This window comes from Myxocyprinus asiaticus, chromosome 34 (assembly GCF_019703515.2).
Source record: "Myxocyprinus asiaticus isolate MX2 ecotype Aquarium Trade chromosome 34, UBuf_Myxa_2, whole genome shotgun sequence".
Lineage (NCBI taxonomy): Eukaryota > Metazoa > Chordata > Actinopteri > Cypriniformes > Catostomidae > Myxocyprinus > Myxocyprinus asiaticus.
The window spans coordinates 43,050,715-43,078,139 of NC_059377.1; the positions used below are offsets into that span (position 1 = coordinate 43,050,715).

A 27,425-nucleotide genomic window follows, 5' to 3' on the forward strand; every position below is an offset into this window, starting at 1 on the left:
TACCCAGACCCCCACAGGATGCATTCTTGCATTGAAAAACATGGAACAGAACGCGGGCGTCTCAAGACACGCTTTTAAAAAGTTGAACTATATTTACCTTGACACGTCATCTTAAAAACAACGATCATGGCGCAGCGCACTGGAAAAACAGCAAAACACAACAGAGACATTTGTCTGCATACACCAATAGACAAACAAATCAAATATATTTGGAGTCACACAGTAATAGTCATTAAATGTTTAGGGCTTTGAGTGTGAGAAAGGCACTTTATAAATAAAATGTCTTATTATTATTATGAATTGTTTTATTGTAGCAGCGGTGCTTTAAACAGATGAATTTAGACGCAACCTCACACAATTACTGTTAGCACAGTATGCTAAAACCCTCTCAAAGACATTGTGTCACTAAATTAATTCCCTTCAAAGTACCGCAACTGAAAACTATAAAACAGACTAATTATATGCAATGATGTTCATAACTGTATATATAATAACATGTCTGACAAACATCTTTGGCTGCTGAATTATGTCTTGTTGTTCCAGTGTATCCTCTATTTATTATTATAGACTGTTATAACATAATCTGTTACAAAATGTACAAAAGATTGCATAATCAAAATATAATGCATCATATTTTATCAATATGTGAAGATTCGCATGGGGGGGCCTGGGTAGCTCAGTGGTAAAATACGCTGGCTACCACCCCTGGAGTTTGCTGAGTGACTCCAGCCAGGTCTCCTAAGCAACCAAATTGGCCCGGTTGCTAGGGAGGGTAGAGTCACATGGGGTAATCTCCTCGTGGTCGCTATAATGTGGTTTGTTCTCGGTGGGGCGGCATGGTGAATTGAGCGTGGTTGCTGCGGTGGATGGCGTGAAGCCTCCACACGTGCTATGTCTCCGTGGCAACGCGCTCAACAAGCCACGTGATAAGATGCGCGAGTTCACTGTCTCAGACGTGGAGGCAACTGGGATTCGTCCTCCGCCACCCGGACTGAGGCGAATCACTACGCCACCACGAGGACTTAGAGCGCATTGGGAATTGGGCATTCCAAATTGGGAGAAAAAAGGGGAAAAATCCCCCCCAAAAAAATATGTGAAGATTCGCTGCGCAACTCAATGAATGTGCACAACGCGCATCTGTCTGTTCTTCCTTCAGGTTACCGTAGTAATCTTAGGAAGTGCACACCAGTTTTTTAGTGACTGTCTGAACCGTCTATTTTCAAATCGCAGTTGGCTTAACAGGAGACACAATAACCATCACGTTTTTAATATGCATGTTAAGTTGTTCAGTTTTGAAGACGCTGCATCCTGTTCCATTTAGCTGTGCTCTGTCTAGCTGTTTGAAACACTCGCCTGCTATATATGTGTTGAGTCCACTGCCACACACCTGGTGTGTGTGTGTGTGTGTGTGTGTGTGTGTGTGCCCAAGCGTTCGCTCCTGTGGGGAAAGCCGTGATGCTCCGTATTATTGTTTCTGTGATGATTCATGAAGCGTTCCATTCAACTCGGAGAGTCGGAATTTCCACCTTGAACTGGGGAAAGTGCAACGGAATGACACTTTATGTCGGAAACTCGTGCGGAAATCTTCAACACCCATTTCATCGAGATGCAGGTGTGTGTTACGTCACTTGGGGCAGGGAGGTTTATAGTCAGTGACAAACATTCACTTTTATTAAATAATGTCCATTAAAGAGTCAAAGTTCTTGCGTTACATGATAATTAAACATGTTTAGCAAATGTTTTGCAGAGACAGGTGTTCAAAACACGGTTAATTACACTCTCTTTTGATTATCGTAACGACAGCATTGCAGTGTTTTATCAGTTCGGTTGCTATGAGACGTCTCTGATAATCAATGTACCCTCAAAATCATAACGTAATCAATCTCAAAATTAAAAATAAGCTCCCTCTTTGACATGTTTGTGTTTAGTTGTCAGGGAGTTGTCACTGAATTTCGAATCAAGTGAAAAGTCACATCATGCATGATCACCATCGATCATCGTTTTCATGATCGATCATTGCTGCCACGTCTGAGTGCCCGAGTACTTGTGCCCGTCCCTAATACATATCATATAATCTTACTGACATAGACACACAAACTAACAGCCCACACACACACTCTCAACGTGATCATTAAAGAACAATGACAACAGAAGTGACACCAAACCGCATCCACACACACACACACACACACACACACACACACACACACACACACACACAGTGTCCCAGTGGAATATCACGGGCAGCTAACAGCATTAGCACTGCATCACGAACAGAAACAACAGCAGATACAATCATAACACACACACACACACACACACACACACAGAGAAACTGACCCGCTGCATGAGTGAGTGCTGCAGCTCTGTCACATGCGCTCCGAGCGTGTCGATCTCCTCGTCTCTCTCCTGAACATCTCGCTGCAGCTGCTCAGAGCTCAACAGCAGCTCACTGCACCAGTCGGACTTCTCCTGCAGCGCCGCACGCAACTCCTGCACCTGACAGAGAGACAGAGAAACAGTAAGAGAAAGAGAGAGCCAGTGACGTCAGATAACAGCACAGGTTCAGTGTGTGTGTGAGTGAGTGTGTGTGTGTGTGTGTGTTTGAGTGTACGTGTGTGTTTGAGTGTGTGTGCATGTTTGAGTGGGTGTTTGAGTGTGTGTTTGAGTGTACGTGTGTGTGTGTGTGTGTGTTTGAGTGTGTGTGTGTGTGTGTGTTTGAGTGTGTGTTTGAGTGTACGTGTGTGTGTGCGCGCGTGTTTGAGTGTGTGTGTGTTTGTGTGTGTGTTTGTGCGTGTGTTTGAGTGTACGTGTGTGTGTGTGTGTTTGAGTGTGTGTGCGTGTTTGAGTGTACGTGTGTGTGTGTGTGTGTGTGTGTTTGAGTGTGTGCGTTTGAGTGTGTGTGTGTGCGTGTGTGTTTGAGTGTACGTGTGTGTGTGTGTGTGTTTGAGTGTACATGTGTGTGTGTGTGTGTGTGTGTTTGAGTGTGTGTACGTGTGTGTGTGTGTGTGTTTGAGTACGTGTGTGTGTTTGAGTGTGCGTGTGTGTGTTTGAGTGTGCGTGCGTGTGTGTGTGCGTTTGAGTGTGTGTTTGAGTGTGTGTGTGTTTGAGTGTACGTGTGTGTGTGTGTTTGAGTGTGTGTGTGTGTGTGTGTGTGTGTGTGTTTGAGTGTGTGTGTGTGTGTGTGTGTGTGTGTTTGAGTGTGTGTGTGTGTGTGTGTGTGTGTGTGTGTGTGTTTGAGTACGTGTGTGTGTTTGTGTGTGTGTTTGAGTGTGTGTGTGTGTGTGTGTGTGTGTGTGTGTGTGTTTGAGTGTGTGTGTGTGTTTGAGTGTACGTGTGTGTGTGTGTGTGTGTGTGTTTGAGTACGTGTGTGTGTTTGTGTGTGTGTTTGAGTGTACGTGTGTGTGTGTGTGTGTGTGTTTGAGTGTGTGTGTGTGTGTGTTTGAGTGTACGTGTGTGTGTGTGTGTGTGTGTTTGAGTGTGTGTGTGTGTGTGTTTGAGTGTACGTGTGTGTGTGTGTGTGTGTGTGTTTGAGTACGTGTGTGTGTTTGTGTGTGTGTGTGTGTGTGTGTGTTTGAGTGTGTGTGTGTGTGTGTGTGTGTGTGTTTGAGTGTACGTGTGTGTGTGTGTGTGTGTGTGTGTTGAGTACGTGTGTGTGTTTGTGTGTGTGTTTGAGTGTGTGTGTGTGTGTGTGTGTGTGTGTGTGTTTGAGTGTGTGTGTGTGTTTGAGTGTACGTGTGTGTGTGTGTGTGTGTGTGTTTGAGTACGTGTGTGTGTTTGTGTGTGTGTTTGAGTGTGTGTGTGTGTGTGTGTGTGTGTGTGTGTGTGTGTGTTTGAGTGTGTTTGAGTACGTGTGTGTGTTTGTGTGTGTGTGTGTGTGTGTGTGTGTTTGAGTGTGTGTGTGTGTGTGTGTTTGAGTGTACGTGTGTGTGTGTGTGTGTGTGTGTGTGTTTGAGTGTACGTGTGTGTGTGTGTGTGTGTGTTTGAGTACGTGTGTGTGTGTGTGTGTGTGTGTTTGTGTGTGTGTGTGTGTGTGTGTGTGTTTGAGTGTACGTGTGTGTGTGTGTGTGTGTGTGTGTGTTTGAGTACGTGTGTGTGTTTGAGTGTGCGTGTGTGTGTTTGAGTGTGTGTTTGAGTGTGTGTTTGAGTGTGTGTGTGTGTGTGTTTGAGAGTGTACGTGTGTGTGTGTGTGTGTGTGTGTGTGTGTGTGTTTGAGTGTGTGTGGCTGCCTGGGAACTGACTGTGATTGTGTTCATTTGTCTTTATCACTGCAAACACTGAAACGCTTTAAATGGACAGTTCAGGGAAGGTAAAGGAAGATATTAGGCAGAATGACGGCCTCAGTCACCATTCACTTACACTGTATGGACAATGATACAATGTAAGTGTATATATGTGATACAATGAAATAGTGCCAACATCTCTTTTGTGTTCCACAGAAAAAAGAAAAGTTATATGAGTTTGGAACAACATGAGCGTGAGTAACTGATTAGAGACACACTGTGTGATTATTTACAGTGCATTCAGAAAGTATTCAAACTCTTAACTCAGTACTTAGTTGAAGCACCTTTGGCAGCGATTACAGCCTCAAGTCTTTGAGGTCTATGAGCTTTGCACACCTGGATTTGGGGATTTTCCGCCATTCTTCTCTGCAGATCCTCTCAAGCTCTGTCCGGTTGGATGCGGACCGTTGGTGGACAGCTATTTTCAGGTCTCTCCAGAGATGTTCGATTGGGTTCAAGTCCGTGAAAAAAATTTGAAAAAAATGTAGGGGTCTGAATACTTTCTGATGGCACTGTATGTAAGGTTTCAGCTGGGTGTATTGTGATCACGTCTTATAAGATAAATCAAAGAACAGTAAGGATATTTCTCCCATTGTTATTGGAGTAATACAGATGAGTGATAACCAGCAAAAGTCTATAGTACAGGCAAATGGCACGCTAATGTTTACCTGGCTGTTTGTCCCATTTTTACATGTTCTTCTGTTCTGTCTTTGCCCTTTAGTACAATATTTGTGTCTCTTGTACATCTGTGTAAATGCTCAATTATAATAAACTGATTCTTGAATTTACATCACTGTACTTTGTTTACATAAAGCAGTCTGGACTCGTGTGTAGGCTCTTATTTATTGAATACTCAAACTATTATGTGTTTGACCATGTCTCATTTATTACATTTATTTTCAAGTAGACAGTGTTACATTCACAGTAATACAAAACTTGGCTTGGTTTTGTTTCTCCATAGTAAACACTCTCAGTCACTGTAAATACAGCAGCATGTGTCAGCGAAGACAAAGCTATGAAACTATGAATAAAGAGACCCTTCTTGATTTATAAATATGTTATGCTATGAATGCATAAAATGAAAACAAATATAAAAATTATAATTACACAAGAAGCCTATTTAAGTTGGAAGGATCCAATCCACCAGTTAAGTTTATCTTCATATTATCTTCCCATAACACCTTCGTGAAATATTGTCCATTTATACAATATATAAACTTAAATGTTTTTCGCGGTCACAATGTTTAGAATGTCCTTCTTTGTGCCGGAGAAACACAGTGCTTTGTTTACCGGTGTCTCCATCCATCATGGCGGCAGGGGCGTGTTTGATGATGTAATCGAATACTATCTATAATACTGTACTTTTCCTCTAATTGTCTCACCAAATATCGCAGTTCTAATTCAGTCCACTGGGGGGGGGGCGCTGTGGATGTTACCACCCAGGAACCACCAAGCAATGCCTAAGCAAAACCCAGAACACCCTAGCAACAATGTAGCAACACCCTAGCAACCACCCAGAACACCCTTGGAACCACCTAGCAATGCCTTAGTGAAACCCCTGGAACACAACACAGCAACCATCGAGAAATGGTGGGAGTGGGGGCCTGGGTAGCTCAGTGGTAAAATACGCTGGCTACCACCCCTGGAGTTCGCTAGTTCGCTAGTTCGAATCCCAGGGTGTGCTGAGTGACTCCAGCCATGTCTCCTAAGCAACCAAATTGGCCCGGTTGCTAGGGAGGGTAGAGTCACATGGGGTAACCTCCTCGTGGTCGCTATAATGTGGTTTGTTCTCAGTGGGGCGCATGGTGAATTGAGCATGGTTGCCGCAGTGGATGGCGTGAAGCCTCCACACGCGCTATGTCTCCGTGGCAACGCGCTCAACAAGCCACGTGATAAGATGCGTGGATTGACTGTCTCAGACGCGGAGGCAACTGGGATTCGTCCTCCGCCACCCGGACTGAGGCGAATCACTATGCGACCACGAGGACTTAGAGTGCATTGGAAATTGGGCATTCCAAATTGGGAGAAAAAAGGGGAAAAAAATCCCAAAAAAATCCCCCCCCAAAAAAAAGAAATGGTGGGAGTGTCACACATTTCTACCCACTGGTTAGAGGGGAGGGCTCCTACTTTGGGGAAGGAACTTTGGGGAGAAGAGGGAATGTGGGAGGTGCTGCAACCTATATTTGGTCAAACATGTATGCAAGAAGTTGGCAGCCGCCATGAGTAGACAAACTTGTAGCTGCTACGCTGCTACTCACTGAATTGCACTAATATTCCAATAACCTTAACAGAAATAACCTAAAACCAACAAAGTATCATAATAGTATCACTTGTTTCACATATTATGTGTGTAAGGGGTGAGCAGAGCTGCTGCGTGACTTCATCGGGAGATGCTTTGAGTTTTCATCGCATGTGTACTGTGTGACTATACAGAAAATAAAGTGATTTCTGGATTACTATATTGAAATGTTCCTGGGATGACAGACATAAACAATAAGATGTTTATCGAGAGTGGGTAACTGAAAACTATTATAAACTTAGACGTCATGAAATCTAGTTTAGTTTGTGTGCCTTTTACTGTGTGTTTATCTTGCATCATGACGTCTTTTTTTAAGTCAATGGGTGAGTAGTTCAGTACAGTATTTTATCTTGAGTCATAAAAGATTGTAAAAGATTGTGTCGATAAATAGGTTTATAGTGCTTTCAACATGTTGAATGGGTCATAATTTGGAGTTTCACTGTGTGTGTGTGTGTGTGTGAGTGTATGTGTGTGTGTGTATGTGCGTGTGAGTGTGTGTGTGCGTGTATGAGTGTGTGTGTGAGTGTATGTGTTTGTCTGTGTGTGTGTGAGTGTGTGCGTGTGAGTGTATGTGTGTTTGCATGTGTGCGTGTGCATGAATGTGTGTGTTAGTGTGCGTGCGTATGAGTGTGTGTGTGTGTGTGTGTGTGTGTGTGTGGGCAGGTTTAAGTGGTTTACGAGGACTTTATTTTAGGTTATAGACTGGTAATTACAAGGGTATTATGCTATAAATGTGGTTTATGAGGACATTTCTAGTGTCCCCATAACTCAAATCACTTAAAAAACATACTAAACGATGTTTTATTGAAAATGTAAAAATGCAGAAAGTGTTGTGTGAGGGTTAGGTTTAGGGGTAGGGTTAGGGGACAGAATCTATAGTTCATACAGTATAAAAATCATTATGTCTGTGGAGAGTCCTCATAATGATAGCTGCACCAACATGTGTGTGTGTGTGCGTGTGAATGTGTGTGTGTGTGTGCGCGTGTGTGTATGAGTGTGAGTGTGTGTGTGTGTGTGTGTGTGAGTGTATGTGTATATATGTGTGTGTGAGTGTGTGTGGGCAGGTTTAAGTGGTTTACGAGGACTTTTTTTTAGGTTATAGACAGGTAATTACAAGGGTATTATGCTATAAATGTGGTTTATGAGGACATTTCTAGTGTCCCCATAACTCAAATCACTTAATAAACATACTAAACGATGTTTTATTGAAAATGTAAAAATGCAGAAAGTGTTGTGTGAGGGTTAGGTTTAGGGGTAGGGTTAGGGTTAGGGGACAGAATCTATAGTTCATACAGTATAAAAATCATTATGTCTGTGGAGAGTCCTCATAATGATAGCTGCACCAACATGTGTGTGTGTGTGCGTGTGAATGTGTGTGTGTGTGTGCGCGTGTGTGTATGAGTGTGAGTGTGTGTGTGTGTGTGTGTGTGCGCGTGTGTGTATGAGTGTGAGTGTGTGTGTGTGGGTGAGTGTGTGAGTGTGTGTGTAAATCAATACTTTTGAGTTGATATTAATCCAGGACAGAGAACACCTGGAGTAAACACTTAAGCAGCAAGTTACTCAGACATTGATGTCGTACCTCTCTGTCTCTCTGCTCACTGGCTGCGTGTGTTTTGGGTGGATTCTTCAGCTGCTGCTCCAGATTCTGAATCTCCTGCTGGAAGACGTCTCGCTCGTGTTCTCTGTCCGCTGCCTGCTCCTGACGGGTCAACAGTAAACACACAAAGACATCATACTCCACCCATACTGATGACATACTACAGCACACTTCTCAAGCAAACAAAACCAAACTAATTACCTCTGCTGTTGACTGACAGGACAAAATATTTGTTTACATCTGCAAAGCTTCATTAAAGAGAAATTATAATAGTAGCTGACTGGTGGGTTTTAAGCCAATAATTAGTCAGAAGGGTGGCAGATTTGATGATAACACACTATGTAACAGCAAATGAGCAAATTAAAATGCTTAAAACAGTTATTTTAGACAATAAATTAACCTGGCGCGACGTGACATTTTTCAAGTGTCAAGACATCCTAGTACTAGCCCTGGTATAAAACCGTGGGTATAAGGGGGAGCTAGGTGGGGCACTGCTGCCCTAGATTTTTAATGTGCCCCCCAAGTCAGATGGCGAAACGACCAGATGAAAAGAGAACCTATCGCCCACCCTTTAAGTCTAAATGCCCCCCCCACCCCCCCAAAGATCGGATTCTAGTACCAGCCCTGGTATAAAACCTTGGGACTTTTCCAGAAACAGTTTCCAGGTAAAGACACTTACATCCATGAACTTGCGGTTGTTCTCGAGCTGTTTCTCCAAGGCCTGTATCTGTTGTCTGAGGTCAGCTCCTTCAGTCCTGTGCAGCTCCTGCAGCTCCTGCAGACGGCTCACCTGCTCCTCAAGCTCCGCCTCCAGCTGTCTCACCTGCAGCTGCAGCTCGTCGCTCTCCTTCTGTGCCTGCCGCTGCACCGCCACCTTCTCCGCCATCAGCTTCTCCGTCTCCTCCAGCAGATCTGAGAACAGTCACATATACACATGAGGAGAGACGAGGAGACACGGATGGAGGCGCTTGATAGATGCAGAAATGGAGCTGCTTCAGAGATTCAATCACTGTTTGACTTCAAAAGTCTCACAAATCTTTTTTCATGTCCACATCAGCGAATAACAAAACACTAATTTAATTTTTAAGACATGTCTTTATTAAACTCTTTAAGATCAAAATATTTTTTTTCTCAACATTACAACCTTTCAAGAACATGTCCAGATCATATTTCACACCAAAATCCAAAGAAAAAAGAACAACATTTTATTGCACTTGATTTTATGCATTGTGACATTATTTTCATGACAATTAAACACAATTTCACCCCAATTTATCATGTCTGTACTGTGAAAACTCTATGTGTCGCTATGTTACTAGGAGAGAAAAAAAACTATGATATACAGTTGTGCTCAAAAGTTTGCATACCCTGGCAGAAATTTTGGCACTGATTTTGAAAATATGACTGATCATGCAAAAAAACTGTCTTTTATTTAAGGATAGTGATCATATGAAGCCATTTATTATCACATAGTTGTTTTGCTCCTTTTTAAATCATAATGATAACAGAAATCACCCAAATGGCCCTGATCAAAAGTTTACACACCCTTGAATGTTTGGCCTTGTTACAGACACACAAGGTGACACACACAGGTTTAAATGGCAATTAAAGGTTAATTTCCCACACCTGTGGCTTTTAAAATTGCAATTAGTGTCTGTGTATAAATAGTCAATGAGTTTGTTAGCTCTCACGTGGATGCACTGAGCAGGCTAGATACTGAGCCATGGGGAGCAGAAAAGAACTGTCAAAAGACCTGCGTAACAAGGTAATGGAACTTTATAAAGATGGAAAAGGATATAAAAAGATATCCAAAGCCTTGAAAATGCCAGTCAGTACTGTTCAATCACTTATTAAGAAGTGGAAAATTCAGGGATCTCTTGATACCAAGCCAAGGTCAGGTAGACCAAGAAAGATTTCAGCCACAACTGTCAAAAGAATTGTTCAGGATACAAAGAAAAACCCACAGGAAACCTCAGGAGAAATACAGGCTGCTCTGGAAAAAGACGGTGTGGTTGTTTCAAGGAGCACAATACGACGATACTTGAACAAAAATGAGCTGCATAGTCGAGTTGCCAGAAAGAAGCCTTTACTGCGCCAATGCCACAAAAAAGCCCCGTTACAATATGCCCGACAACACCTTGACACGCCTCACAGCTTCTGGCACACTGTAATTTGGAGTGACGAGACCAAAATAGAGCTTTATGGTCACAACCATAAGCGCTATGTTTGGAGAGGGGTCAACAAGGCCTATAGTGAAAAGAATACCATCCCCACTGTGAAGCATGGTGGTGGCTCACTGATGTTTTGGGGGGGTGTGAGCTCTAAAGGCATGGGGAATCTTGTGGAAATTGATGGCAAGATGAATGCAGCATGTTATCAGAAAATACAGGCAGACAATTTGCATTCTTCTGCACGAAAGCTGCGCATTGGATGCTCTTGGACTTTCCAGCATGACAATGACCCTAAGCACAAGGCCAAGTTGACCCTCCAGTGGTTACAGCAGAAAAAGGTGAAGGTTCTGGAGTGGCCATCACAGTCTGCTGACCTTAATATCATCGAGCCACTCTGGGGAGATCTCAAACATGCGGTTCATGCAAGACGACCAACGACTTTGCATGACCTGGAGGCATTTTGCCAAGACGAATGGGCAGCTATACCACCTGCAAGAATTTGGGGCCTCATAGACAACTATTACAAAAGACTGCACGCTGTCATTGATGCTAAAGGGGGCAATACACAGTATTAAGAACTAAGGGTATGCAGACTTTTGAACAGGGGTCATTTCATTTGTTCTTGTTCCATGTTTTGTTTTATGATTGTTTCATTCTGTTATAACCTACAGTTGAATATGAATCCCATAAGAAATAAAAGAAATGTGTTTTGCCTGCTCACTCATGTTTTCTTTAAAAATGGTACATATATTACCAATTCTCCAAAGGTATGCAAACTTTTGAGCACAACTGTATAATTGAAATTGTAAAGTATTTATACAACACGTCAATATTTGTTGTATTGTTCGAATTTATGCTGATTAATAAAAAATCTTTGTAAAACTGTAATAAAAAAAAAAAAAACTGAAAATCGGGTAAGAATCCAACAAGCAAAAAAAAAAAAAAAAATTCCCATGCCAATTTATATATATATATATATATATATATATATATATATATATATATATAATATATATATATAACATATATATATACACACACCGATCAGCCACAACATTAAAACCACCTGTCTAATATTGTGTAGGTCCCCCTCGTGCCACCAAAACAGCGCCAACCCGCATCTCAGAATAGCATTCAGAGTTGATATTCTGCTCACCACAATTGTACAGAGCGGCTATCTGAGTTACTGTAGACTTTATCAGTTCAAACCAGTCTGGTCATTCTCTGTTGACCTCTCTCATCAACAAGTGTTTCCATTGGCAGAACTGCCGCTCACTGGATGTTTTTTGTTTTTGGCACCGTTCTGAGTAAATTCTAGAGACTGTTGTGTGTGAAAATCCCAGAAATACTCAAACCCGCCCATCTGGCACCAACAATCATGCCACAGTCCAAATCACTGAGATCACTGATGATTATATGCACTGCACTGATGCCACATGACTGGCTGATTAGATAATCGCATGTATGATTGTTGGTGCCAGATGGGCTGGTTTGAGTATTTCTGTAACTGCTGATCTCCTGGGATTTTCACACACACACACATTATATATATATATATATATATATTGTTATTTTTTTTTTTTGGAAAAGAGGCTAGAATAAAGTCAATGTTATTTTCCTGTCTTTGAAACTTGGACTTTAATGCATGTTTAATTCACTTTTTTTTTAATATATATTCAATTTGAGTAGAAGTGCAAATTCTATTTTATTTTTAATCTACTGAGAATCCCCACTGAGAATAAAGAGAATTACAAACAGACATGTATATAACATCCACATGCATTACAGTAATGAAGAGTTTAGGTTAAAATGTGTTTAATTGTCATGAAAATATTGTCACAATGTAAAACATCTTCATGGTCCTAAAAATAGGCTTCATAGGCTTTGTGCAAAAAAAAATTTTTTTTTCTTTTCATTTGATTTTGGGGTGAAATGTGACCAGGACATCATTTTATGAGATTCACCCAGTGAAACAACATTTTACAAATGTTCTCTGCATCGATTCTCCATTTATGCATCCTTCAACATACGGCACATCAGAAGAATCAGTTCACCATTCCCAAAATCTTCCATTCCTGTGTGACACATGATCACATGATCCTGTAACCAGTGTTGGGGGTAACGTGCTAAAAGTAACATGTTACGTAATCAGATTACTTTTCCGAGTAACGAGTAAAGTAACGCAATATTTATTATTTTAGACCATAATATCTGAGTCATTTGTTTAAAATAAGTAACACGCTGCTTTTGTACACCTCTCCTTTCCCCGTATTCTGATAAATCAGGAGTAAAAGTGTGCAAACTTCGAGGAGGGGCATGATGGGCATTGTAGTGTGCGCATGATGGGCACTGTAGTTGTAGAGAGTGAGAGGCTTACTAGAGCTGTTCAATGAAGTTGTAGTATGTGTGTGCATGATGGGTATTGTAGTTCTAGACAGTATGAGTCATGTTTATCAGCGATGGACAGAGCACAACAAGTCTTCTTTTAGCCCACCCTGAGATTTATGTTTTAAAAATGGCAAAATATTTCTGGTAAAGGAATATAAATCTGAACACTTCAGTGGAATCCAGTTGTACTCATCATTTGCAGCGGTTGAGTTTTTTGTGCACTGGAGCTTACATGAGCAGCCGTCATAAACTTTGCCATTGTTTAAGAAATGTGTTCTCGGGGGCGGGGGTATCTCAGCGAGTAAAGATGCTGACTACCACCCTTGGAGTCACGAGTTTGAATCCAGGGCGTGCTGAGTAACTCCAGTCAGGTTTCCTAAGCAACCAAATTGGCCCGGTTGCTAGGGAGGCTAGAGTCACATGGGATGACCTCCTCGTGGTCGTTATAATGTGGTTCTCGCTCTCGGAATTGTGCGTGGATGCCGCAGAGTATAGCGTGAAGCCTCCACACGCGCTATGTCTCCACGGTAACGCACTCAACAAGCCACCTGATAAGATGCAGCGGATTGATGGTCTCAGACGTGGAGGCAACTGAGATTTGTCCTCCACCACCCGGATTGAGTCACTACGCCACCACGAGGACTTAGAGCGCATTGGGAATTGGGCATTCCAAATTGGGGAGAAAAGGGGAGAACGTTTTTTTTTACATTCGGGTAAGTGATACTTTGATTCTCACGACTGATTAATGTAGGCTGCATTTAAAAGTGTGTGAACTGAACGCACATTTTCGTGGTATAATATAGCACAGGCATAAGCCGGAGAAGTGTTCCCGTGGACACGGCATGATTATACAGATACATACAATGTGGAATGATCGCTGACTGTTTGTGCATCCGAACTGCTTTGTTTTAAAGCTGCCTGTAACTACCTCTCTAGGATCAGTTTGCATTCGAACTGCTCTGTGTTAAAGCATTTAACATTCAACATTCGGTTGAGTGAAACACGATTGATTCATGTGTTAATACACACTGCATTAAAGCATCAGTAAATGCGTTTAGGCAACGGGATTATAAGACTAGTCTTCCACTGGCCACGACATGATGCACAGGGTGAAATACTCGCTCAGTTCACTGACTTAGGCAGCCGAACTGCTCCGTGATACAGCTCTCTGTAACTGGGAGAATGGGATGAGAAAAGCTGACTCTGGATCAGTGACTCCGAGCAACGTTCTACATCGATTGTGTATGCAGACAAAATGTCTTGATTTCTTAAAATATTTGACATTTTTGTTTTATAATAAACACGTAATTTGATTCGTGAAACAAAGTTTTGAAGACATTTTGGTAGCATTAAAAACAATTTCATTCAAGTTGTATCAACATGCGCGTTTGCAGTTGTATGCGATCAACCAGTGGCGTCTGTACGCACCGTCGATCAGCTCAAAACAAGCCTGCACTAAGATGACAAGTGAAAAATATTCTTTTATTCATCAGACTTATTCCTTGAACATGTTAGTCTGGGATTCCCCACTGAATTTTATCCAGACTTCTCAAAAACATCTCAAGTTGACTCTGGCATTGTCGATGGGCGCGGCACATGATGGCATATACTGTATGATGCAGGATCAAGTGTTGGACTTTGCTGCTTTAGGTAAGACAGAGGTTAATCTTCATTATTCATATTGGCTGCCATGTCGATGGAAAAACAAATCATGCATATTCCAGTTATTGAGACTTCATTATAAATATGACGTGAAGACCTACTGATTGTAGACATTCTAATATCTGTTTGTTTAGTATGTTGTTTTGACGAGTGTTGTACAGTAGCAAGCATGACCTGCAATGTCTCTACATATCTCTTGTATTTGTATTGAATGCACAGCAGAAGAGAGTGTGGCGGTGAGAAAAAAGTAATGCAAAAGTAACGCAAAAGTAACGTAACGTGTTACTTTCCGTAAAAGCTAACTTTTTAATTAATTTAGTTACATTTTAAGGAGTAACGCAATATTCTAATGAGTTACTTTTAAAAGTAACGTTACCCAACACTGCCTTTAACCACCAACCCACAGTGTAGTACGGGGAGAGGGCGGGACAAACCCAATGATGTCATGGTAGAGTGGGAGGAGCATAAGAGTGCAAAAGCAAAGAAAAGAAAGAAAAAATCTGCTCCACATGAGAAATGCGTTCGTCATTGAACAACCATCTCCTGATTACTCAGATCTAATGTGAGTCAAATTTTCCACTGGTATCGTTAGTTTTAATGATATTGATGTAACTAGATCTCAACAGTTGGGTTACAGAGGTAAAAACAACATTTAAAAACTCTAAAGAGAAATTGATTTTTAGCAATAAACCTTTCAAAACTATCTGCTTGACCTACTGCAATCCAATAGAAGACGTCAACCGATACTGGATTTTGCCGATACCGATAACTAAGGTAGTGGGAACGGCCATTGACCGATTAATCGGCCGATGGTTTTTAAAGTCGATTTACAGAATGTTTTATTCTTTCTTTACTATGACGAGCAAAGACAAAGAGTTCAATATGAATAAAATCCCAGATGCATTTTTTTGTTCGACACAAAATCCCAATAATAATCAGAAAAAATTCAGATTTGGTGCATAACGCAGCTTTTGAATATAAACAAGCCCGAAATACACCAGGGACTTTTATTTTGAAATGTCGAAATGATGAAAAAACTATCGGCAACTATCGGCATACATTTTTGCCAAAACTATCGGAACCAATTATATCGTCTACCTCTATCCAGAAGTCACTGTTATTATGTAAACAGGAATCGCGACTAGCAGTGTTGTAGCCTAGCAGTACTTTGCTAAGTAACGTTAGCTATCATTAACTAGTTACCTAGCTAACGTAAGTTAACACAGGATGTTGCAGTATTAGTGCATAAAAGACAGTCGTTAAAAATGTATAGTGAAAATGTTTGTCTTTTTCCAACCTGGTCATACAGAATCACGTTATTACCCGTAATTTTTTTGCACAATTTTTACGTTGCTCGTTGTACGTATCGCGTCAGTTTCCTGGTGAAATGAACACTAGAGGCGCTACAACAACAAAGACTTTTATTCACTTTCACACAAATCACGAGTAAAATAGCATATTATAATTTAGCTCTTATGACATCTAAGCACATTTACTATAGCGCATGACTCATTTTAACATTTGCATTACATAATCAACTACATTTACAAGCTTGTTCGAGTGTGATCAAATTGTGCGGTAGCTCAACTGATAGAGTGTTGCACCTGAAGATCACGCGAGTCCACACGTGAGTCGAAATTGTCATAGTAGCACCACAAAATGACGTGGTTGGTTTTTCATCTCATATTTGATTTTTCTGACACTATCGGTTAAGGGAAGGTTTTGTTGATTTAAAACTCGATAGAGCATTAACCTTAAAAACCTCATCTGGTTAAGAGAACATTTAACTCGCTTTTAGCGCCACACAGTGGACATTTCACCTCAGAACTGCCGCGATATGTGTAATAAACTGCGTAATGTCTTTTTGCAAAAATGTCGCCACAGTCACGTAATTTTCATGAGATCAGGCTCTCTTTCTCAGATGATCAAAAACCTTTCTGAAAAATACTTCCGTAACCCAAGTCGCTAGAAAAGTGACCGCTTACTGTTGAGCACTGTTGAGCATCTTTAAGTCACAGGTAGAGATGGTTGTTCAATTAGGAGATTAATCATAGTTACCAGCACCAGTTAACTCATGCTAGTGTGTTTGCATCAGACACAGAATGTGATGTTAAATTAAACCAGTGAGTTTAACCAGACGAAGCAGCAGTTAGTTAGTGGATCAGTGGGAGCCAAAAGCAAGCAAAGCTCCAATCTGCTGTTACGTGTTTATAAATCAGTGCGTGCCTGTCAAACAATTGATCAATCAGACAGTGAAACACAGTGTGCTGGCCATGCTGCAGGTGAACACACACACACACACCTGCTTCAGGTGCTGCATCAATAGCAGCTTCAACTAGTCCTGAGGAAAGAGAGAGTATAAACAACACGTTCATCATGCAAATACAGCAGGAAAGAAGGCAGAAACAAGTGACACATGAAGACATGAAAAAATCCAGAGTCTCCTGTGGGGAATTTGGCACTTTATTTACTGGACCTGTAAACAATGTAAACAGCTGATAAACTGACATCTGAAGGCCTGTTTACACTAAGACTGAAATAAAAAATAAAACACAGAAACTATTCACACTGTGCGAGAAGAAAAGTTTTGTCAGTCTGTAAGTTTGCACATTAGAGTGAAAGTGAAATGTGCTTCAGTCATTAATATGCTTTTATGCAAAACTTGCTAAAATCTAAAGGATATCGCTCTCCTGGAATGGGAGTAAAATAGTATGATAGTTCAAGTGGTAAATAGGGTAATATATTGTATTATATATACTATACATTAGTATATTATTTAATGTGAGGTTGAGCTATTTTGTGAATATATACTCATCTTTTAATCAATAATTTTGTTGGTGTTCCAGTAAAAATATCTAAACATCCTTAACACAGGATAAATATATTTGAGAAGTACAATTTTGTAAGATATTAGGTCTTGTTTTCAGAGAAATATAGATCAATAACTTGATGCTCATTTTCTTGTCCAGATCTATTAAATTATTCAAAAATACATAAAAAATGCAATTACTTGAATGCACCACTTTTATGAAACATATTTTCAATTTCTGAGTGCAAAGTCATTTTGATATTTTTTTCTGGGGTTTAATTAAAACAAATAAAAAAATAAAGTAATGTGGTGTAACGAAAAAATTAATGTCTTATTAAAAACTGATATTCTTCAAAAAAGAAATGTTGGCATGAGTAGTGCAAAATAATCGTATTATTATTATTTCTTTAACCCTTTAAATGCTGAAGGTGTTGTTAAAGATTTGCTGTTTCAGTGGCATCCCCAAAATTAAAGGCTTATAACTCGACAAAAAAACAAAACGAAGTGGGTCAAGTGTTTGGTGTCATTGTAAAGAAAACTTTACCTAAAATTTTAGGATATAGATTATGATACATTCTGAGACTCTCAGCCTAAGAAACTGCTAAAAAAAAAAAAAAAAAAAAAAAAAACAGCCAAAAATTATCTTATTTTTCTTATTTGACATTATATATCTCTGGATGTAAATAAGGTGGCTCCAAAAAAGTGCTTTTGTTTTGTTCCCAATCATGTCAACTGTATCTGAGAAAAATTCTGTATTTATACAACAAAGCAACCAGAAGTCTTCAATAACTAATTAAACATGCATACAATAAATAACAAAAATAGTTTCTCATAGTGTACAAAAACATCTCCAAACAAATAAAATATAATAATTGTACATAAGAACTAATTACACATGCAAACACAACAATGACTAAAGGTTTACATAGCATGCAGACATGATTTTAGTAATGAGATTTCACAGAATGAGTTTCATTCTGTGTCATTTGAGTCATCACTGAGTCTGTGTCATGTATTTGGCGCCATCTCCTGGTGGTCATATGTAACATTGTGCTTCATGTGGATTATCTAATGATCTATGCACCTGATTATCTTGTGTGTGGACTCGTCTGAAAGATAATCACCTCCTCTAAGTAATGATATGTGATATTTTATGTTCCATTTATATTCTGTAAAGTTATAAGGGAAAATACGGCATATAAGCAACACCATCATAATTGTCAAAGACATATATTAATATATCTAGTAAAATATTACTCACTATATTTTTGTCTGCGAGTACAAAAAATAGGCTGGTTGTATTCTACTCTTTAAGAGCTTTTCATCAACATATGACACATGACTATTTGATCAGCCTGATGTTTTTACTGATTACAATAATATCTACAGTGCAATTTCTTTTATAAATTATCAAAACGTAACACTTCTGATTTGTCTGTAAATTTTAAAGCACTTGTTCAGTTTTGGTCATAATATCTACATGCACTGGAAAGTAGAGCTTCTAATCTTTCAAACGATACCTATTATGGACTGTACTTATTCTATTAACATTTTGACGATTTGTATTTATTTTCACGGGCCCACCGGCGGGCCAGAGGGTTAAACAAGTGAAACAAGTGTTTTACAATATAATTTATATTTGGAAAAACTTTTGTCCAAGTCATGAGGTGTAACCAACATGCAGGTGGCCAAAAAAAACAAACAATTTCATTATTCATCATCATTTTTAAATTCATTATTATTTTGTCATTTTATTATGTCATTAAATATCAGTATTTTGATATTTTTTTCAAAAAAGCTAATTTTGTTCATGTCATGTGGGGCAACCATGAGAACACATATTCTTGTGTTTTTATTTTATTTGTATATTTGTAAAACTGAACACTTTTTTTATTGAATGATTAATTAATAATTAATTAATTTTACCCTTTAAAATTTGCAAACCCACCATGGACACAAAAATTACATTACAATGAACTTAACACGTGTTTAAGCTAACATGTTTATAACCTCAGAAAACATTGTTAGTCAATGATCCCTGTAACGATTTAGTAAGGTTTGTGCTTAAAAAACAAAATAAAAAAAAATGACTAAATTGTTATTATTATTGTTTATTATATGGATCTTATGTGATTTTGTTTCTCAATTAAATTTGTCATGTTTTAAGGATGCTTAGATATGTTTACTAGAAAATACTATGAAAAAGACAACAATGTACTACCTAATAAAATATTCAAGATATGAATTTATTAAAACATTTCAACACTGGGTGTAAACGGGTCTGTAGGGGTGAACCGTTTCGATTTAACATCTTTTTGCAGTAAAATGTATCCTTAGTGTGAACAGGCCTTCAGAATGTATACTGATAAAAACCTATCATGAATAAATATGTTTATATCTGATATATAAACCAATAAAATCACACTGTATGAACAGTGAATAAATAATGAAAGACATGTGACATACGCAGCTCTCGTGACCCCGCCCCATCTTTCATGGCGTCTTGTTGCCGTGACAGCAGCTCTCTCTCCTGCTGTATTTGGAGTCTCTCCTGCTCGAGTTCATGCAGACGACTGCTGGTCACGTGCAGCTCCTGTTCGAAGTGCAGCTGAAGTTCTGCTCGCTCGCGGATCTGCTGCTCTAGAGCCAAACGCTCTCCTGTGTATCCATCAATCAAACCTGCACCAGAAACACACAGGACAGAAATATGATTTACTGACCCGCCTAAACATGTCCAGCCATCAAACTATGTGTATACTAAAACTTCTATTGTTAAAGAAAGTGTTCAACTGAGATTTTGCGGCAACATTAACTGACATCAAGACATTTTGTCAGTATATTAAACATCAAGTATGCTGTGGTTTTGTCGTTTCGTGCAGCATTTTTCTTTCAATGAGAACAGAAGTACTATGTGTTGAAACTGGGCGGGGGATTTCCATTTCCAGCATGCTTTGCATGGGACTCAATAGGGAGAGAATTGTTCAAATTAAGTGTTATTTTATGTACTTTTGTGCAAAATTTATATAAAGTTGTATACTTATGTTATGTTGAGTTTTGGGGGTTACTAACATTCACTTTCACCAGTTAGTACATAAAAAAATATTTGTTTAAGTTACATTGACACGTCTAATTTTGTTGGGTTTACTCAATTCAAATAGGTTCTTTCAACACAAAGTGTTTTGTTGAGATTACATAATAATTTTAAGTTGAGGGAAAAAAAAACACATTTCAAACACGTAGAACCGCTGTCCACGACTGAATTTTTTTGAATGAATGATGACAGAATTGTAATTTTTGCGTGGTTGAAAAGTAAATTGTCTATTTGTAGCTGATTTAATAAGTTTAAAACTAGAGCTGTCAGAATTAACACATTAACTCATGCAATTAATTAAAAAGTTTACTAGTGATTTTTTTTTTTTTTAATTGTGATTAATGCATTTACCATTAATACAACATAAACCAGCATGAACACTTTTTGGAAGGGCGTCTGCTTCTGTAGTGTGTCCACCCAGAGTCATTACACTGACGCACACACCACAAACACACAAAACAGCGCTTCCCTGTCAGCGATAAAACGATGAGAAAGGAGCTCTTAACACTATTTGATGTACAAAGCCCAGATGGGAGATCAACTATTTTTCAGCCTATACATGGTGCATTTTAATTACCATAGAAGCAGGTCACGTCTGAACTATCACCAAAACACACAGATACACACACACACACTCACACACACACACACACACACTCACACACACACACTCACACACACAAACAAACACACACACACACACACACACACACACACACACACACTCACACACACACACAAACACACACACACTCACACACACAAACACACTCACACACACTCACACAAACACACACACAAACACACACACACACAAAAACACACACTCACACACACTCACATATATATATATATACACACACACACTCAAACACACACACACACTCATATATATATATATATATATACACACACACACACACACACACACTCACATATATATTTATATATATATATATACATACACACACACACACACACACACACACACACACACACACTGCATGTCTGGTTTTGTAAACAGGGTCTCAACATGACAACAAAGCACTTCTGTCTCAAATCTGTCACAGGTCACCGATCACACACTCTTATTCAGCCTCAAAAACCGCAGCAACAATATCAATCTTATGTGAGAAATTATGAATTTAGCTTTAGAAATAATGCAAAACAACAGATTCACAACCCATTTTACTTCCTTAATGTGATGTATTTCCAAGTGAAACAAGAAAAAATGCCGGCAGGATTTTATCCATCAGAATTGATTATATGGTGTAAAGTGCCTCTATATGACAGTGGGGTCAAAAAATAAGATGACGTCAGCTGAACAGGAAAGTTGTTTTAGAGGCGGAGCAAGTTATTACATTCTGATGAAAGATTATAAAGACAATTCTTTTGATTTAGAACAACGTACACTGATGAATCATTCACAACATGACCAAGAACATGTACTAAGAAAGTAAATAGTTCTGATTTATGTTGAATATAAAGCACACTCATAACTCAACAGTTATGTAACTCAACCAAATGAAATATGACTGAACTTATAAACCAACACAAACTCATTTCCTCATTATATTATTGTCTTACAGTGGACAAAAGGATGAGTTTATCAGTATATAAACGCCTCCTCAAAAACATCACACTGCTCCATAACACACAGTGTTAGTCACTCAAAAACTGTAATCGATTGACAGTCCTAAACTTAAATTAGGGTCATTATGGTATGCCAATTATTAATCGCAATTAATCGCAATTAATTGCATATGTAAACATTTGCTGAGAAAGTCCCTCAAATAATAATAATTCAATATATAATGATTAAATAAATGTAAATAGTGATATTTAAATAATTATAAATAATATATATATATAAATATAATGTATTTATATAATAATTTAGATAATTAAAATGCATTTAATTATTGTGGCAGATGAGTAAAGCGTTTATAAGTCAAAACAAAATTTGGCTTTAGAATCCAATATATTGTTTATTTCCATATTATTGAACACAAGTGTGTCATTAGCATACAGTACTAATCTTTTTACACTATATTTTTTTCTATAATTAATCGCACTGAATTAATGCATTAAATCGACAGCCCTACTTAAAATATTTGCACAGACAACTGAGATAAAACAAAATGACTGCATGTAAATGTGAGCTGTGGTTACTGATCATGTACAAACATTGAAGCGCTCCATCAGGAAACAAACATCTCTGTCGTCCTGAACACAAATAATCAGCACCAGTTCAGACATGCAGGAAGTATTTCACTGCAAATGTCACGTCTGTAACGCTGAAAATTAACCACATACAGATTCTGCAGATTATCTGAGGAAGATCTGAAGTGTGATTTCATCTTTAATGAAAGCTGTTCCACACCCTACACACCAACAAACATTAAAATCCAGATAATTAGGATGGTAATTGATTCTAAAGTCATGTAAAGCACAATAAAATGAAAGGCAACGATGCACAAGGCAAAATCTGCAGTCTTAGTGTGACATATGCAGACAAAACATCCAATGGCCAAAAAAATAATAAAAAGTGACCCAAAACACCCAGTGACTAAAATCTTAACTAATGTGTATATTATGTATGTATAATGCAAACCATAGGCTTTACCCAAGACTTCACTGGGGTTATAACATACAATCTGACAAGAAAACACCATAAACGACAGCGACATCACACCGTAAGCGTCTGGATTAAATAAGTTGCATATAAATAGGAATAAAAGGCCATGTACGCCCAGCCACTTGTTCGCGAGGGTACACTCCACAAAGTGATGTCATTGTGGCTGTCAACGAAGCGAGGCTTCGTTTTGCGTAATCATGCGCATGCCAATTTTGGTAACTTTTCACGCCGTGCGAGCGCAGTGCTTCAACCCATTACACGAATTCGAGGAAACGGGCAGAACAGATGTGCCTGTGCTTTTCAGACAGTGTAAAACTATTGCAAATAATTGTGTACACTGAATAAAAAGGTCTAAACAATACATCAGAGTCTGGTTTCATCAATATAGAATTGAAAGGCTCTGGTTATTTTATACTGTTTAAAATAAAAGCATTTTTATTAACATGTGTTCAAACGTAATTGGAGTTCATACAGTTATTTTAAATACAGAACTTATCTCGACTAGGCTATGAAATATAAAACACTGTTTTATAGTATATTCACTGTAAATAAATAAAAGGGCTTGAGATTAGCCACAGATGGACGGCTTTAGACAGATCACATGAGCTTCAATGTCTGTTCTCTCAGTGGTTGTTTATCTACATAAATGTAAACTCTGCTATCGACAACGGTCGCTGTTGCTCATGAAGCGCTGCCAGTGTGAACACCCCTCAATGCTCTTGAATGATGCTGCATTCACATGCTATCGTCAATATGAGTTTCCCACTCGGAAGTTGCACATGAACAACCCCTCAAGTCGTAATTACGAGTGGGGAAACTCTGAGATAATGTTGATACTAGGGTTGGGTAAAAACATTGATTATCCGATGCATCGCCATCTTTTGAACAATCTCAAATGTTAAATCTCAAGATCGATCTTTCACTCTATGTGCAACCCTCTATAATGCAATTAAATCACTCACATGTGCAACCAAATCTCACACTATAGCCGGCGCTTGACATTAACTTTATGGCTCTCCGGCCACTGTGGCTAGTGGTACTCCAAAATCACTAGCCCCTCAGCAATTTTCAGTAGCCAAAATCCCCTGCACGCAAAAAGTGATAAAACTAACTGGAGACCGCATGCGTTTGTTTTGGTCATTTTATTTCAACAATAAGCAGGACACACGTCTAATGATCTGTCATCTCTTATAATGTCTGAAGGCAAACATGGCCAGTTAGAGCAGGAGGAAAACTTTGTCAATAATTTGTCCATGGAAGTCCAGATTTTAACCCCTTTTAACCATACATATGAAAGTTTACCATTGTTCTTCCATTTTTTTTTTTTTTTTTAAAGTGGCTTTGTTATTATAAGGTCATAAGCACAAGTCAGACCACAGCTGACTCCACATTACTGTCGCTATGCTAATGTAGATAGTCTTTAAAAAAAATAAACTGTATTTGTTATGAAAACACGTTTAGAAACCTTTAACTACAACTTTCACCGTTAATAACTGCATGGAGCAAGCACGTGCCATGGGCTTTGAGACTTGGCAAGCATCAAAGATCTTTAATACACGTTATTAAACGCTGTGCCCAAAACACATTATACAGTGGGTGTGTGTAATGTCACGGAAACGTTATAGATGTAAAGTGTTGCCCTAGAACTCTCCAATCAATGGAAACAATTATGTCACAGTGCAAACTTCATGACCAAATTGTTTTAAATTCAGGACAGCAATATTGCTCATATCAAACAAATTAAAGATTGTCATATATTGAGCCGAGCATGTTTATGTCCATTAAATCATACAATGAACCATAGTGCCAGAAGAGCTTGTTTTGACATACATTGCCGATTACTAGTTTCAACATCGTAGTCCTCACGTCACTCTTCCCACAGTTCAGAAACACTGGAATGGACAGCAGCAATGAACTAATCTGACTACCAAAGACAACAATTTTTTTTTCGTTTTCTCTCCAATGTGGAACGCCCAATTCCCAGTGCGCTCTAAATCCTCATGGTGGCATAGTGACTCGCCTCAATCCGGGTGGTGGAGGATGAATCTCAGTTGCCTCCACGTCTGAGACCATCAATCCACGCATCTTATCACATGGCTTGTTGAGCGCGTTACAGTGGAGACCTTGTGCGTGTGGAGGCTTCACGGTATTCTCTGCGGCATCCACGCACAACTCACCACACCCCACACCGAGAGCGACAATCACGTTATAGCGACCACGAGGAGGTTAGCCCATGTGACTCTACCCTCTCTAGCAACCGGGCCAATTTGGTTGCTTAGGAGACCTGGCTGGAGTCACTCAGCACGCCCTGGATTCGAACTCGTGACTCCAGGGGTGAAAGTCAGCATCAATACTCGCTGAGATACCCAGGCCCCCCAAAGACAACAATCTTAACCTAAATGCACAATGCAAATGTAACATAGATACAGCAGTCTACATCCCTTAACATTAGAACTATAAAACAGTCAGAGCACAAGAAGGTCATGATTGCCAGATCAATACTTCATAGCCGCAGACTAACAAGAAACAATGACATAGTATCAATGACACAGATTTTTAAAAGTCGCCTGCTTGTTTAAGTTTCTTAGCTTTCTCGATATTTAACTGAAATTAACTTTGTCAAGTCCACGTAGGTCATTGATGTTTTACCCAATGTTTAGATATCCATTTTAGCACTTAATAACGCATTAGATACGTGAACTTGAACGTGTTGGCACAAAACTAAAATCTAGCCTATCAGAAAGCGTGACTGAAGGAGGGAGCTTCTGACTGGCTAACTCATTTTGGTAAGCATGCTTACCTTGGCCATTTGTAGTAGCTGGCATGACTTTGAATGAATGTACAATGTTGAATGAAAGGGTGGCGCCAAAGCGAACAAATAAAGAACTGCCCTTGCTGCTCAACTGAGATGAAAGATGACGAATTTGAACGAAAACAGTATGGAAGAAAGTCCTATGGGTTCGTGCGATAGCACGCTTTATTCGCCATGCGCAGATGCGCAAGTATGTTATAAGAGGCATATTTAGTGCTTATAAGGCGCTGAACTCGGGATGAATACAATTACATTTTATTCGGCTGTGGCCACCTGCCAAAGTGGCTAATAAGTGTGACAGAGTTACACTTATTAACAAAAATAAAACATAAGAGCGTAAAACTGACAACCTAGGAATAATGATGGCCTCAGTTTGTGTGAAATACCAGCCACCACTGTCACTGATTGTCTCTGACACAACAGCCAAAGTCATTCATCTGTCGCACGTATACATGACAAACCAACCAGTAAAAAATAATGCAGACAGTGAACTGCTCTTTAGGAAAGTAGCTGCCTATATAGACAACTCAGTAGAGTTCAAGGCAGGTGTGTTTGTTTCAGGTAATCATGGCTGGAGAGTTATTTGCACTGAGGACATCAGTAGAGACGGACAGCAGTCACAGCAGTTCTGGGTGTAACTGTCAACACATGTACACAAACATAAAATACACTTTGTGCCTCAAGTAAACACATCCCTCCTCTTTCGCACACTCACATGCTGACAACACAGATCCTCCTTACATCCTCAAACACACAAACACACACCTTCAGCCTTGTGCAGCTCCAGTGCCAGTTGTTCTCGTGCTCGACCCTCCTCACTGAGATGCTCCTGCAGCTCTTCCTGTCTGCGCAGGAGCTCCTCGATCTCCTCATTGTGCCTGAACTTCTCTCGCATCAACTCCGTCTGCGTGACGTGTGCATGTTCCAGCTAAAAGAGAGACATTCATTAAAACATCATTCTGGGTTCAATAAAAGTCAAGCTCAATCAACAACATGTGTGGCATAGTAATGCTTGCCCCAGATATTAATTTTGACTCGTCCCTCCTTTTCTTTAAAAAAAAAAAAAAAAAGCACAAATCTGTGTTCCAGTGAGACACTTACAATGGAAGTCAATGGGGTAAATTTTTGGAGGGTTTAAAGGCAGAAATGTGAAGATTATAATTTTATAAAAGTACTTACATTAATTATTCTGTTAAATTTTTGATTTATTTGAGCTGTAAAGTTGTTTAATCCTTTAAGATCTGAAGGTGTTTTTAAAGATTTCCTGCTTCAGTGGCATCCCCAAAATTAAAGGCTTATAACTCGGTATAAACAAACAAACAAGGAGGGTCAAGTGTTTGGTATCATTGTAAAGAAACATTTCACATTTTTTAATTATATAGATTATGATACATTCTGAGACTCTCAGCCTAAGAAACTGCTGAAAAAAAAAATCACACAAATAATTGAGCCATAAATTTACTTTTTTTCTTATTTTTCTTATTTGACATTATATATCTCTGGGTGTGAATAAGGTGTCTCTGCAAAACTTATAAAAAACTTTATAGCCTTACAAAAATTATTTAATCATAGTGTCCAAAAACATCTCCAAACAAATAAAACATAATAATTGTACATAAGAACTAATTACACATGCAAACACAACAATGACTAAAGGTTTGCATAGCATGCAGAC

General features: G+C 39.1%; 2 protein-coding genes across 3 annotated transcripts in view; one reads left to right on the top strand and one right to left on the bottom strand.

Annotated features, from left to right (window-relative positions):
- LOC127425109 (uncharacterized) overlaps positions 1–27,425 on the top strand; it is a 208,104-nt gene that overhangs the window by 74,167 nt on the left and 106,512 nt on the right. The window lies entirely within an intron of this gene.
- LOC127425089 (A-kinase anchor protein 9-like) overlaps positions 1–27,425 on the bottom strand; it is a 141,192-nt gene that overhangs the window by 38,910 nt on the left and 74,857 nt on the right. For both annotated transcript variants that reach the window (XM_051670732.1, XM_051670731.1), the window contains 6 exons: positions 26,516–26,678; positions 19,676–19,888; positions 16,703–16,741; positions 8,859–9,091; positions 8,162–8,281; positions 2,341–2,499 (listed from right to left, as the gene is read on the bottom strand). In XM_051670732.1, coding sequence (XP_051526692.1) covers positions 2,341–2,499; positions 8,162–8,281; positions 8,859–9,091; positions 16,703–16,741; positions 19,676–19,888; positions 26,516–26,678 — 927 coding nt within the window. The remainder of the gene's footprint in view (positions 1–2,340; positions 2,500–8,161; positions 8,282–8,858; positions 9,092–16,702; positions 16,742–19,675; positions 19,889–26,515; positions 26,679–27,425) is intronic.